Source organism: Musa acuminata, chromosome BXJ1-4, assembly GCF_036884655.1.
Source record: "Musa acuminata AAA Group cultivar baxijiao chromosome BXJ1-4, Cavendish_Baxijiao_AAA, whole genome shotgun sequence".
Lineage (NCBI taxonomy): Eukaryota > Viridiplantae > Streptophyta > Magnoliopsida > Zingiberales > Musaceae > Musa > Musa acuminata.
This window is the reverse complement of record NC_088330.1, coordinates 2114321-2127230: the sequence shown is the minus strand read 5'-3', so window position 1 is coordinate 2127230 and position 12910 is coordinate 2114321. Positions and strand designations below refer to the sequence as shown.

General features: G+C 39.6%; 2 protein-coding genes across 2 annotated transcripts; both read right to left on the bottom strand.

Moving 5' to 3' along the window:
* Positions 1-5537: 5537 nt before the first annotated feature.
* LOC103980511 (UDP-glucuronate 4-epimerase 1-like) lies at positions 5538-7048 on the bottom strand. The gene has a single exon (XM_009396950.3). It carries the CDS (start codon positions 6893-6895, stop codon positions 5594-5596), a length of 1302 nt encoding a protein of 433 aa, XP_009395225.2. The 5' UTR covers positions 6896-7048; the 3' UTR covers positions 5538-5593.
* A 970-nt stretch (positions 7049-8018) lies between these two features.
* Positions 8019-11216, bottom strand: LOC103980293 (uncharacterized). The gene is made up of 2 exons (XM_009396650.3): positions 10912-11216; positions 8019-8348 (listed from the first exon to the last, which is right to left on the bottom strand). Exons 1-2 carry the CDS (start codon positions 11071-11073, stop codon positions 8187-8189), a joined length of 324 nt encoding a protein of 107 aa, XP_009394925.2. The 5' UTR covers positions 11074-11216; the 3' UTR covers positions 8019-8186.
* Positions 11217-12910: the final 1694 nt, after the last annotated feature.

The window sequence follows — 12910 nt, the reverse complement described above, 5'->3', positions numbered from 1 at the left end:
CAAGTAATTTAGGAATTAACAGACAAATTGGAAAGAAACTCATATGGCAACATTATCACCTAAATGTATTTTTCTCCAAAGAACATTTAGGTGACAATGTAAAATAAGCTTTTGACTCATATGACAAGATTCAATCAAAAAATATATATCACTTTTCTAGTACATTATATTGATCATTTGTCTCTGTAAAATGTGGTACCAAGCATCATACTTCTGCAGTAAAGCTTTCATTGACAAGTGTTGTAACATTGGTCAGATTTTTATGATATTGTAGGTCTATTAATTATTCAGGTTTCTGATTTTTTGAATAATTTATCGAAAAAAAAAAGTTAATAGGCTTTTATAACACTTATTGAGGGGTGTTTTTTTTTAACTTTGATCAAAATACTTTTAATTATTTTTTAACTATATTTGATTATATTTTTAGGATTAAATTGATTTTTTTAATGAATCACACCAAATTGATTGAACTAAATCTTAACTATTTGATTTAATTTAATTAAATCTTAGATTACTCTTTATTTTTTTTACATCATCCCTATCTCTACTCCTTCGTCTATCTATCTCTCCCTTTAGCTTCCTCTTCCACCTCTAGTTTCTCTCACTCTTCCCTTACTCCCTCCCCTCATCCTCATCCTTATATTTTTTCCTTTTACTCCTCCGTTATGCCCTCCCTCCCTTCCTCCTACACCTTTGTCACCTCCTTCTCACGGTTTATTTACAAAAGTCATTATACTCGGGTTACACTCATTCATAAAATATATTTTTTTTATACATAATTATTTTAAATTTATTAATAAATAAAAACCTAAATTATCATTAAAAATTATATTTTTATATAAATTGATTCTAAATTATCTAGAAAAGTTATTATGCTCAAGTTATACTCGAATTATTATATTCGAGTTATACTCATTCACATGACATATTAAAAAAATTAATTTTTATATAAAATTATCCTAAATTCATCATAAAACTAATCATAAAATTTTACACTTTCAATTTTCTATATTGACTTAGTTACACTCAAAATTAAAATAAATTAAATTTGATTACCAAACCTATTTTAATATTAATACTATATTAATTTTTATATATTTTTAGGATAAATAATTATCAAAACTTATGAGAATTCTATAATAATTTGCTTCTAACAAAAATTTTACTAGTATTTATTTTATAATGAATCTAGAATAAGTTTATATAACAATTAATATATTTTAATAGGTGTCATGAATAAGTGTAACTCTATTATAACCTAAGGTGATCTGACATGATCCGATCCAAAAGAATCTGACTCAAATCTGGACCAAACAAGCCTGTGAATCAGTTGACTTTGAAATAGTATGACTTAAGAGTATTATTAGAATTTTTTTAGAAAAATGATGCCCCTTGATCAAAATCAAATGAAAAGGCACCATCCTATTAAAGCTCATTATTATGGACAATTTTTTCATAAATTATCTTTTTTTATGTATACAATATTTAGACTTCAGTTTTTGCTGTTTAATGTTTTTAGAGCTCAGCTCATGAACAGCAGTAACAACTAATGCTAGTGGCATATTTTCATGTAATCCGCTATCTCAAATTAATCATCTAAAAATTACATTTGATGCTACTCTATTCTAATTTAGATAGAAAAAATATCATTAATATCTTAGTCAATCTTATGTGGTCCAACCTTGGTTGCGTAGGAGTGTCCAAGGTGTCAAGCTCCCAAAGTGTCACATGCATAAGGACAAGATCTGAAGAGATTTCCTGACCTAATCTCTCGTACGCTCAAGTTAGTAACATGAGATATAAAAGTATGAACATCAATAGTTTAAGAAAATTCCTCTTTTCTTAGTGTTAGATGTAAGTCTTTATATCCAAGTATAAAGGAAATTTATGATTGTCTTCACCGCTATAAATGACAAGAAGGAAACTTATGATTGTCTTCATCATTATAAATAGTAAGAAGGAAGCTTGTGATTACCTTTCTCATTATAAACGACGAGAATGAAGCTTATAATTATATTTCTCATCATAAATAACGAGAAGGAAGCTTATGATAGTCTTTCTCACCATAAATGGTAAGAAAGAAGCTTTATTTTCTCTTCCCTCTTTAGGTGTCATGTGGTTGTGACGTATCGGATGACAATGTATCCTCTATTATTTGTCCCCTCTCCCTTAAAGGTGTGTTTCGAGGCTTTTTTTAGAGGAGGCTCGAAGTGTGACATTTAGTTTATTCGACACGTGAGCATTCGAGATTTGCTTTTGCAGGTTGGGTTGTCATAACGTATGTGCCTCGAGTGTATTTTGTCTTGTGCCTTTGTCATGGCAGATTTCCTTTTACGTAGGTCGAGTTTTTTTTACTTATGCACTTCGGGCATATTTAGCCTTGCACCTCTATCATGATAGATTTCTCCTTACGAGGGTCAAATTTTCTTGACTTATGTATCTTAGACACATTTTGCCTTTTACCTCAGTCATGGAGGATTTCTTCTTACACGGGTCAAGTTTTCTCAACTTATATGCCTCGAGCACATTTTGTCTTATGCCTCAATCATGATTCAGTATGAGGACTTCTCACTCAAACATTTGTTAAGAGGGCTTGTAGGCAGACATTTATATGATATCATGCTCTCTTTTTAGCACCAAAATAATTGAAAAAAATATTGTTGACATCTTAGTCAGCCTGACATGGTCCAAACCTAGATATGTAGGATTATCCAATGTGCCTCTAACGTGAGAACGTTAAGCTCTCAAAGTATCACTTGCATAAAGACAAAGTTGGGAAAAGTTTCTCTAACCCCTACGACACTCAAATTAGTAACATGAGGTATAAGAGTATAAAGATCAATAGTTTAAAGAAGTTTTCATTTTCTCTATATTAGATGTGAGTTTGGATACATGGTTGTAAAGGATATGATTCATCATAAATGATAAGGTTACGAAAGAATATTGTGATTATCTTTCTTACCATAAATAACAAGAAGAAAGTTCGTAATTATTTATTTTTTTCTTACAAGAAAACTTATGATTATCTTTTTCATCATAAATCATAAAAGAAACAATGCAAGAAAAAAGCTTTGTTTTCTCTCCTATCTTTCAGATAAAATGATAATATCCCTTGTTAATCACAAAAATTGAGGAGAATGTAGAGATCTCCTATCTTTCAGATAAAATGATAATATCCCCTGTTAATCACAAAAATTGAGGAGAATGTAGAGATCTTAATGATCATATATAGAAGATATATATATATATATATATATATATATATATATATATATATATATATATATATATATATATATCTTCCTTTTATTTCATTCTAAGCATCATTTTCATCATTCTTTTAAACCCTAAACTCTGTATAAAATTTAATTTTCTTTTTACTAGAAATTCAAATGCTTTTTTGAACAACTGAATACAAAGAAATGAAAGAAAAAAACTAAATTATTCAGAAGAAGAATGTTTCAGAATCACTGTACATGTCAAAGATGAATCAAGATTTAATTGTCGTCTAGTGTTCTTCATCCAACATGATAATGCAAGGGATTATGCATGCAGTGGAAGCATGAGCTTCCAGCACAAGTTAATTAGCTTGATTTATCATAAATCAGATTATTAATTACAGGAATTCAAGTTAAGATTGATTTATACAATGCTTGTGCATTTGCTTTCATAAATCAGATGCTTATTAATTACAGGAATGGGAGATCACGAGAAGATTAAGGAGAAAAGGTTATAAAAAAAAGATTTATCTTGTTACTTACTATTGTATTATCATGATCCTCACCGACAAGATAATTGACTCATTAATTTATTGAGTCAAAATCCTTCATATAATATATTTAAACTGAAATTAATGATTATATACTCATCAGGTTCTTACAATTCAACTTAAGTTTTATTTGCATCAATGGCTAACATCCTCCTCAAAGGCTAACATAATACACTATTAGATATTAGTATAATGTGCTTGATGCTTAGCCTAATAGTAATTTTACACAGTGACATGGTCAATATGGTCACATATGGAATAATAGTATGATATTTTTATAAGACTATACAAGTAATTTAATGTTTGATCTCCAATAGAAGTCATATAAGATATGTAAATTGGATATATGAGTGCTAAGGAGACTCATATAAACACAATTTAAGCTATTATATAAACATGGGACAAGCTAGTTAACTATGTTTTAGATTTTTAGGTTAAGGATTCGAATCCTCAACATGAAGTAAGTTAAATACAATTTAATCTAATATACAAATGGTTTGGTATATTTTTGGACAATTTTTTTGAAAAAAAAAATTAGTTTTGAAAAATTTTCTAATGAGCACCAAATAATTTTGTCATTGTCCTCGCTCATCAATCATCAATTTGTCACTGATTGCTTGTGCATACTCCTCATTGTTAATTATTACTTGAGCTTTCACTTTACTATCCACGGCTTTACCTCTACTATTGACACGCTCCATTTGCTCAATACTTTTTTCTGCCCAATACTTTTTTCTTGTACTATCATCGTCACTTTCTCTCTCCATTTCCTTTATCATTATTATCGTTATAGCCCTCACCCTCACTCGTAAGCCCTTCCACCACAATCAACAACAAAGAAGATGAAGATGATAGACGGAGGGTGGGGACCCTGTACAATCTCACTCTTGCCCGTAGCCCTCTCCACCAAGATGATGATGTGGATGACGTTGATGGATGACGAGCGATGGAGGTAGGGTTAGTGGAGTGGATGCAAAGGTAAAGACAGTAGAGCAGATGCGTAACCAATCAAGAATGTAAGCGAAGACAATCGAAAACGATAATCAATGAAGTAGAAACAAGAAACAAAATCATCATTTAGGTAAAAAGAAAAATGCTATGTGAATTTTAAAAAAAATGAAAGTGCTATGTAATTTTTTTAAAAAACGATAGTTTATTTCGAAAATGTCATATATTTTAAATATTTAAGATAATTTTTTAATTTCAATTTAATGACCTTTTTGGTCATCTACCTTCGAAAACAACTAACAAGATGTACGCTCCATCAAAGAGAGTGGGAAGTGCTCGTCATAGAGAGGGCCCCACCTCTGCCTCCAAGCACGGGGTAAGTGGAGTGATCGGGTAGAACTGACGTCGACACGACAGCAACGGTCCAAGATAGCCCCCCCAAAGATTCTGGCGGCGCTTACAAGGACACGTGGATCAATTAATGTCGCGGTGCGGAGATCGCGCAACGTATTCGCCGCCAAATTTGGAAGCGTGGCGATTGGACCGTTGGGAATGTACTAAATCAACCCCAGCTTGTCGCCGCCCGAGAAGAATAAGGACGATAGGGCGATTTAGATTACAACAGAGCAAACAGTGTCGACCGTCAAGATTCTTTGCGGGAATTATTATCGCTATAAGCAAGAAATCTGTGTCGAAAGAGGAGAGAGAGAGAGAGAGAGAGAGGTCCTCTCTTCTCTTCTGTGAAATGAAGAGAATCTGATTGCTTGTTCACCTTTCTCGAGAATTAACTGGTCCTAATCAAACTAATATGGATCCAGAGAAAGAAGAGGGATTCCTTTACAAGCACTATGCGGATCCTGACGTCGTTGCCCCTGCTCATGCAGCTAAGCCGCCGCTTCTGGGTTTGTAGCCGTAGTAGGAGAGGTACCATTTGACGAACTTCTTCAGGCCGATCTCCAGGTTGGTGGTCGGCTTGTAGCCCAGCTCGGCCTGAGCTAAGCTGATGTTGGCGTGGGTGAAGGGGACGTCCCCGTTGCCTGGCATCTCCACCACCTTCTTCTTCGCTTTCACCTTGAGGTGGCGCTCCAGGATGTTGACCAGCGCCGGCACCGTTACCGGCGAGGTGTTGCCTAGGTTGTAGATTCGGTACTGCGCCGGGCCGCGCTTCCGGCCCCCGCTCCCGGTGCTCTTCTCCGCGGTGTCGAGGGAGGCGACGCAGCCCTTGACGATGTCGTCGATGTAGGTGAAGTCGCGGGCAAGGTCGGCGCGGTCCTTGCCGCGGTACACCGTGATGGGCTTCCCCTGGAGGATGTTGCGGGTGAAGGAGAAGTAGGCCATGTCGGGGCGGCCCCAGGGACCGTAGACGGTGAAGAAGCGGAGGCCCGTGGTGGACAGGCCGTAGATGTGGTTGTAGGTGTGGGTGATCTCCTCGCCGGCCTTCTTCGTGGCGGCGTACAGGGAGGCCGGCCGGTCGGTTCGGTCCAGCTCCGAGAAGGGCACCTTCTCGTTGAGGCCGTAGACCGACGACGACGACGCCCACACCACTGCCGGCTGCGGGTCGGCGGACTTGCACACCTCGAGCAGGGTGACCAGCCCGGCGATGTTGCTGTGCACGTACGACGCCGGGTTCTCGATGGCGTAGCGCACGCCTGCCTGCGCTGCGAGGTGCATCACATGGGTGAAAGGCACGAGGGCGAAGAGCCTAGCGAGGAGGCGGGTGTCGTTGATGTCGCCCTCCACCACGAACACGCCGCGGGACTGCAGCATCGCCTGTCGCGCCTTCTTCAGCGAAGGGTCGTAGTAATTGTTGAAGTTGTCAAGCCCGACCACGCCGTCGCCGCGCCTGCGGAGGGCGAGGGAGACGTGAGTCCCGACGAAGCCGGCGGCGCCGGTGACGAGCACGGACATGCCTCCGGGGCGGCTGGCGGCGGCCGATTCCCGGATCTGCTTCTCCCATTGCATTCCGCCCCACGAGGCGTTAAGATATCGGGAGGAGCTGTCGACGAAGCTCTGGAAGCTGAGGTAGGAGGCCGTGAGCGCGATCAGGAACAGCGCCCACAAGAACATGGTGCTGGTCGAGGCGAAGCAGCGGTGGAGCTGGCGATTGATGGTGTGCGCCCGCTCGATCTTCACCTTCCCCGGCGTCGATGGAAACAACTCATCTTCCATCGATCTCATCTTCTTCTCCTCCTCTGTTTGTTTCTCTTCCAATCGAGGATGTATTCGGGTGTTCGACGAAATGTTTTGCTACACCTGCCCAAGGATTGGGCGCAGGGGAAGATATAAATAGGAGATGGCGTCTCTTCTCTCCCTTCCTTCTTCCCCTCGCCCGTTCCCTTCTCTCTATATATTAATCGCCTTGAGACGTTAACACCTTCTTTTAAATTGCGGTCCATGGCATGGACAAGTGAAGAATAGCGAACCTATTTAATTGGCCGCCGAGGAATCGGGCCCACCGTCAACGCCTCTTCGTTGGCTGGTAAATATTACCAAAACTTAATTTTACCCCACTCATTTGACCCTATCCCGTTTCATGCGCGGGGCCCGATGTTCGTCCGGTCGAAGACAGCAACACCTCTCCTTGGGCGTCATTTACACGGAGCGCGTTAACTTGTCCCTCGGGAAGAAGCTCGAGATGCGGGGAGCACGCACTTCTGCTCGCCACGTGTCCGGGATAGAGGTGGGAGTAGCATAAGAGGGGGCGAGCGCGCGGGGGAGCATTCGTGGGGCGGACGGCCGGGAGAACCGGTCGCGCGGGAAGGCGATGACCGCGAGGTGCAGCGACGGTGGTACGGTGCCCCGGTTCCCGCGGGAGGGCGGACGACGGTGCGGGGTTTCGACTGGGATCTGCTTCGGCCTCTTACCAGAGACAGAGGGCGGCACGTGGGCAACAGGCAGCAGTTTCTGGTTTGATTCTGTGTGCAACGAGGTAAATTGGCCTCATCTTCTCCGACATATCACTGAGAGAGAGAGAGAGAGAGAGAAGAGAGAGCAAGGCGCATGTACGCATCAGGCAGCACGTAGCAGTGTGTCCGATTTGACTCCGCCTGCAATTGATAATTTGACAAAATTAGTGCAACCAGGAGAGATATCATGTTCATTTTAATCTGAATTATTAATTAATAGGGGATTTGTTTCAGCTGGACCAAGCAAGACTCAAACTCGCAATGAATGTTTCAGAAAAAAGACACAGATTGTTATTATATTCATATAAAAACAAAATTGACTGTCGAGCTTCTCAGAACACATCCACGTAGTGATTTGCTGTGATATGGAACAAGTTTATGCTTGATGCAAGGAATCAGCACCAAATTTACTTGTTTTGATAGACCACCAGGCATGGGAGGCTTAACAACAATCCAATGACAGGAGAAAATAAAAATGAAGTGACACTTTCTGTTTTAGTCACATAATCAATCGACAAGATTCCCCTGTCGTCATATGGTTCATCGTTCCTGCTTCGGAGACCCTAAGAAGAAGGAACAGTTTCAGCTGTTTTAGAAGCAGCAGATTGTTCTCCAGGAGATGGAGCTGCCAGAGATGGTCGAACATAGATTCTAGCTTTCTGCAATATCTCAGCAACAACCCAGTGCTTTCTTTTGCTCAGTGGCCTTGAAGGATCCAATCTAACCTGGCAAGAAAAGATATTTCAATTTTTTTACAAACGAGAAAGTAAACCAACTGAGGCTACGAGTTCTTTTGCAACTAGTTTCTGTACATCCATATACTTGATGATACTTTCTTTGTAGTTTCTCAGAGCAGACAAAATGCCAGAACAGGTAAAACAAAGAGTTCCGCATCATAGTAATCGCGCAGTTTATTATGGTGATTTGAGAATAAAGAGAAAAGAAAAGGAACAGAAACCATATGTCTTTACAAAGAACATAATAGCTATGGCCTTGCTAATGGAGATAGAGTGGGAGGGACACAGTTTGTGTTCCCATAGAGTGGGAGGAACAGAAAGCATATGTCATTGCACTCTGTGTAATGCAATCTTTAACTATATTATGAGCATGCAAATCTCTTTTTGTTGTTTCCAGCAAAGTTTTTTGGATCACCCTCTACCTCTCTTCACGTTTAATTTAAATCAACTCAAACATTTATCAGTCTCCTTAAAACATGTTCACAACATCACTCTCTTTTTCTTTTTACCAGGGAAAAATATTTCTTATTCTACCTTTTCTAGTAACTATACACGTCCCCTTAACATTCTATCTCATTTTCATTGATTCTTTTGTGTATATTGCTTCTTAATCGCTGATCACTCAGTTCCATAAAGCATGAGTGATATTATACTTATTACAATGATCACAAAATTCTTAATGTCTCCTGTCATTTCAGTCATCAGCTTTTACATTATGAATACTATATTCATTACTCTCAAATGTAATATACTTCCAACTTTTCCTTAAGAGAACTTCTTACACGTCCATTATAACTACATTCTCATTTCCTTTCTTAGTGTTTTTTTTTTAAATTACATTTAATACATCTGATCTTACTCCTACTTATTCATAGTATTTTTCTTGAAAGTGTTCTTCTATTATAAATGGCTAGTCTAATCCTATAATTTTGTCGTTCTAGAATACCTTCTTCACCCACAATTGTCCAAAATAATACTAAAACATTTACCTCTTTTGTACCACATTTTAGTGTTAATGTAATGAGTCGCTTTCTGTACGATATCCTACCTTGCCACTTGCATTTAGGGAAACACAGATGAAGATGACTTGCATCATTTCATGATAATGACAAAGTCTTAGAATGGAAATGGTTAAGATTCATATTTTGATTTCTGACATAAGTATCAAGCTAGCTGTCAACTGCCTAATGCAGCCCTTCAGCATTTTCATCCAATCTTGGGACAAACATATGGCAGTGCTATATGTCATAACCATGACAATTAAAAGATTATGTTACCTTTCGAAGTTAAAAGATCTTCATCTTTTGTTGCAAAAAGTCCATTTTTCACCCAACATGGCAGGCACACTTGGTACTTTTACAGTATCAAGCAAGACCAGTACCAAAAAACAGATTGCAGTCAACAAGCAAATGAAAAACTGTGGTTTACAGTTACAAACTATAAAGAAAGAAACAGATTGATTGAAGGTCGAGAAAGCCTGAAGTATCCAACACCATATGATTATTGCATCTCTTAAGTAATGCTCCTCCATGTCAATGGTAGTATTAAAAGCCTATCTATCAAATCTATCCACTTAATCAACATGCAAAATTTTCCTAGTTCAAAAGAAATCCACTCTAACAAGCCTTTGAATAAACGTTTTTCCACCAAATTCAAACTGAAACCTTTTGTCAATGGTAGCCAACAAGTGTTTCACATAATCAAGAAGCACATCATGCTTGCTAGTTATCCACAGAGCCCATCATGCCACCACAATGAACAAAATCAGCTTTAGAGGAAGTTGTGAAGCCATAGGAAAACCACATATTCATTAGCTCGGGCAATATTGGCCAATGTATGCTCAGTGGAATTTATTTGTTCATTAACATATTATAATGTCTAACCGACTTGCTACCATGTAGACTATAGAGTCTGTGTTGTTTCAATTAAAATTCTGATATTTGACAGAGATAGGATAGATTAGAGGCTGAGTTAGAACAAGACCTTACTTTACAACTAAAAGGGGGTTCAACAACGCATAACAACAATAAACCCTACAAATAACTATCATATGTAGCTGTAGTTCATCATCTTTCCTCACTACTGCACCAGCACAGAACCATGTTCTATCAAGTAAGCAAATGCATCAGCTATATGATAACTACAATTCCACAATCAGTTAATTGACAATTTTTTTTCCAAAGACGCATACTTATGAATTCATTCATGCATTCGTACATTCAGAAGAACCAAATCATTGATTGGATACTTCCAAGTTCTAATCCTTATCAAGGGGAAGTGTAAGTAATTCCACTCTGTAACCTTACGAGAAACAGCCCCAACCTCAGCTCTATGCAACAGAAGAAAATGATAAAATATGCCAAACGATCAGCCCATAGGCAATTTGACAGACAAGTCGGCCCTTTTTCTCAGAAAGTGCATTCACTTAAAATTGGTGGACGGCATCCGATCAACAAACGAACATATCGATGAATTGAAATAGGGAAAATAGATCCTAAATCCAACATAACCAAGGGAATGAGCAAACTAGAGGGATGTGGCGAGGGCTGACCCGGTCGCCGATGTTGCATTCGTTGCTCTCGTCGTGAGCCATGAACTTGCTGGTGCGCTTGACGTAGCGATTGTAAATCTTGTGGTGGAACAACCGATCCACCGCCACCACCACCGACTTTTGCATCTTGTTCGACACCACGATCCCCACCACGGGCTTCATTCTGGCGCTCTTCCGCCCCCGCTACCGCCGCCTCGAATCGCAGAAGCTAAACCCTAGAATAGAACAACACCAAGGTTCGAAAAGGCTGGACAGAGTTGGACCGAGTTAAACCCGAGTTTAGACTCAAGTCTCCTCCACAACAGAAAGTAAAACAAAATTACATATATATCCTCACATAATGCCCATATATATACAGAGACATTACTTATGGATCATTATGATTAATCTCTATCAATTACCATACTTACCCTTATCATATAAATATTTTTTATTAGGTGATCAGTAAACTAAACTCTAAAAACTTGATAAAGATGATATATCTGAAATCGAAAGTGGCCAAATTCGTGGAATCAAACTCAATTGAGACGATATATCTGAACTCACATATCTGAAACATTTATCACACACTTTTGACATTTATCACATATCTGAAACTTTTCCTACTCTTCTTTCTCTCTCTCTCTAGCAAAGAGTATACAGTAGCAGCTGGATGAAGTACCAGATCTCGGTACTGTCAAAGAAGGTAGTACCCATAAAAGGCTGTACTTACTGCTCATTTCATACATCTAAAGGGCAAAAGGATGCAACCCATCGATTGCACCTCAGACTAACAAAGCCATTCTTCTCAGCTTTGGCACTTGAGCAAGCGACCGGTGTCTAATTTTCTCATCCACCAGAGCTTGCCAGTGTCCTCAAAAGCTACATCCAGCTCACAAGAAAGAAAGAGAAGAGGAAAATTTGTCCCTTCTCTCCACCTTGTTCTGTTCTAACATCCAAAAACAATACATATATAGGCAACAGTGTTTGGGTGTTAATCTTGCAAATGGTAGGCAACCACAGTATCCAATCAACAATGGACGAAGGAGAAAGAAAGCATAGCAAACGTTCCACACACAACACAACATGATGACCATGAATCAACCAAGACAGCAGCAGCAGAAGCCTTGGCAGGAGGAGAAGCCAAAGCACCAGGATTTGGCATCAAGAAGAGAAGACAACAACTACAAGGCAACAACATCTTGGTGATGTTGGAGGAAACAAAGAAACAAGGAGAAGAGAGATCTGATTGAGCCACTCGCGCCAATATCACACACTACCCTTACACACACACGCACACGCACATCATAAAGAGGGAGCATTTCCTACACTTTTCTGCATCATTGTGTTGTGCATCTTCGTCTTCAGCTGCACTGTCATAAGACCTTCCTTCACCTGTCATCATCTCCTCCACAGACATACCTTCTTGGCCTTTGTCTTGTCAGTAGTGTCTCAGAAGAAGGCCTCAGGAAGAAGAACGCAACAAATAATGCCAGTCTTCCTTGTTTCTCATCCTCCGATGCAGCACGTAGTCCTCTTCTCATCTTTTCCTTCGCCACCATCACCCTTCTCACCTCTCCTGAAGCTAAGGAAACATAAGGAAGAACGGAACAAGAGAGAACGAGCAGTAGGCTTCCACGTTTCACTCTTAAACGTAGGTGTACTCTCAGTACGGTGGACTCACTGCAGCTTATTAATGGCTCTGATTCTGCCTCTCCTTCGCCATGAACACAACACACCCAAGCAAAACAAAACAGAGCAAAGAAAGGAAACGACTCACATAAAAGACTGCGTGCAGGGAGACCTGCATCCCATACCTCGGCCAGTGCGTAATGACCTAATTGCCTTGGTTCTTGCTGAAGCTGTTGGCCGCACAACAAGGGGAGCCAAAAGGGCAGTTCAGGGACTCGGTGACCGATCAAACGTTGCTTCTATGAATTCTGCGTATCGACGACGTATTTAGTTTAACTGTTCAACCTTAACAGAGGAGGAAGAGCACGAGAGAGAGAGACAGATTGCT

Bases quoted from the DNA above. Each gene is read 5' to 3' on its own strand.
- LOC103980511 (XM_009396950.3), bottom strand. From the start codon at position 6,895: ATGAGATCGATGGAAGATGAGTTGTTTCCATCGACGCCGGGGAAGGTG.
- LOC103980293 (XM_009396650.3), bottom strand. From the start codon at position 11,073: ATGAAGCCCGTGGTGGGGATCGTGGTGTCGAACAAGATGCAAAAGTCG. The intron at 8,349-10,911 runs GTCAGCCCTCGC...TTTTCTTGCCAG, and splicing joins AATGCAACATCGGCGACCGG to GTTAGATTGGATCCTTCAAG.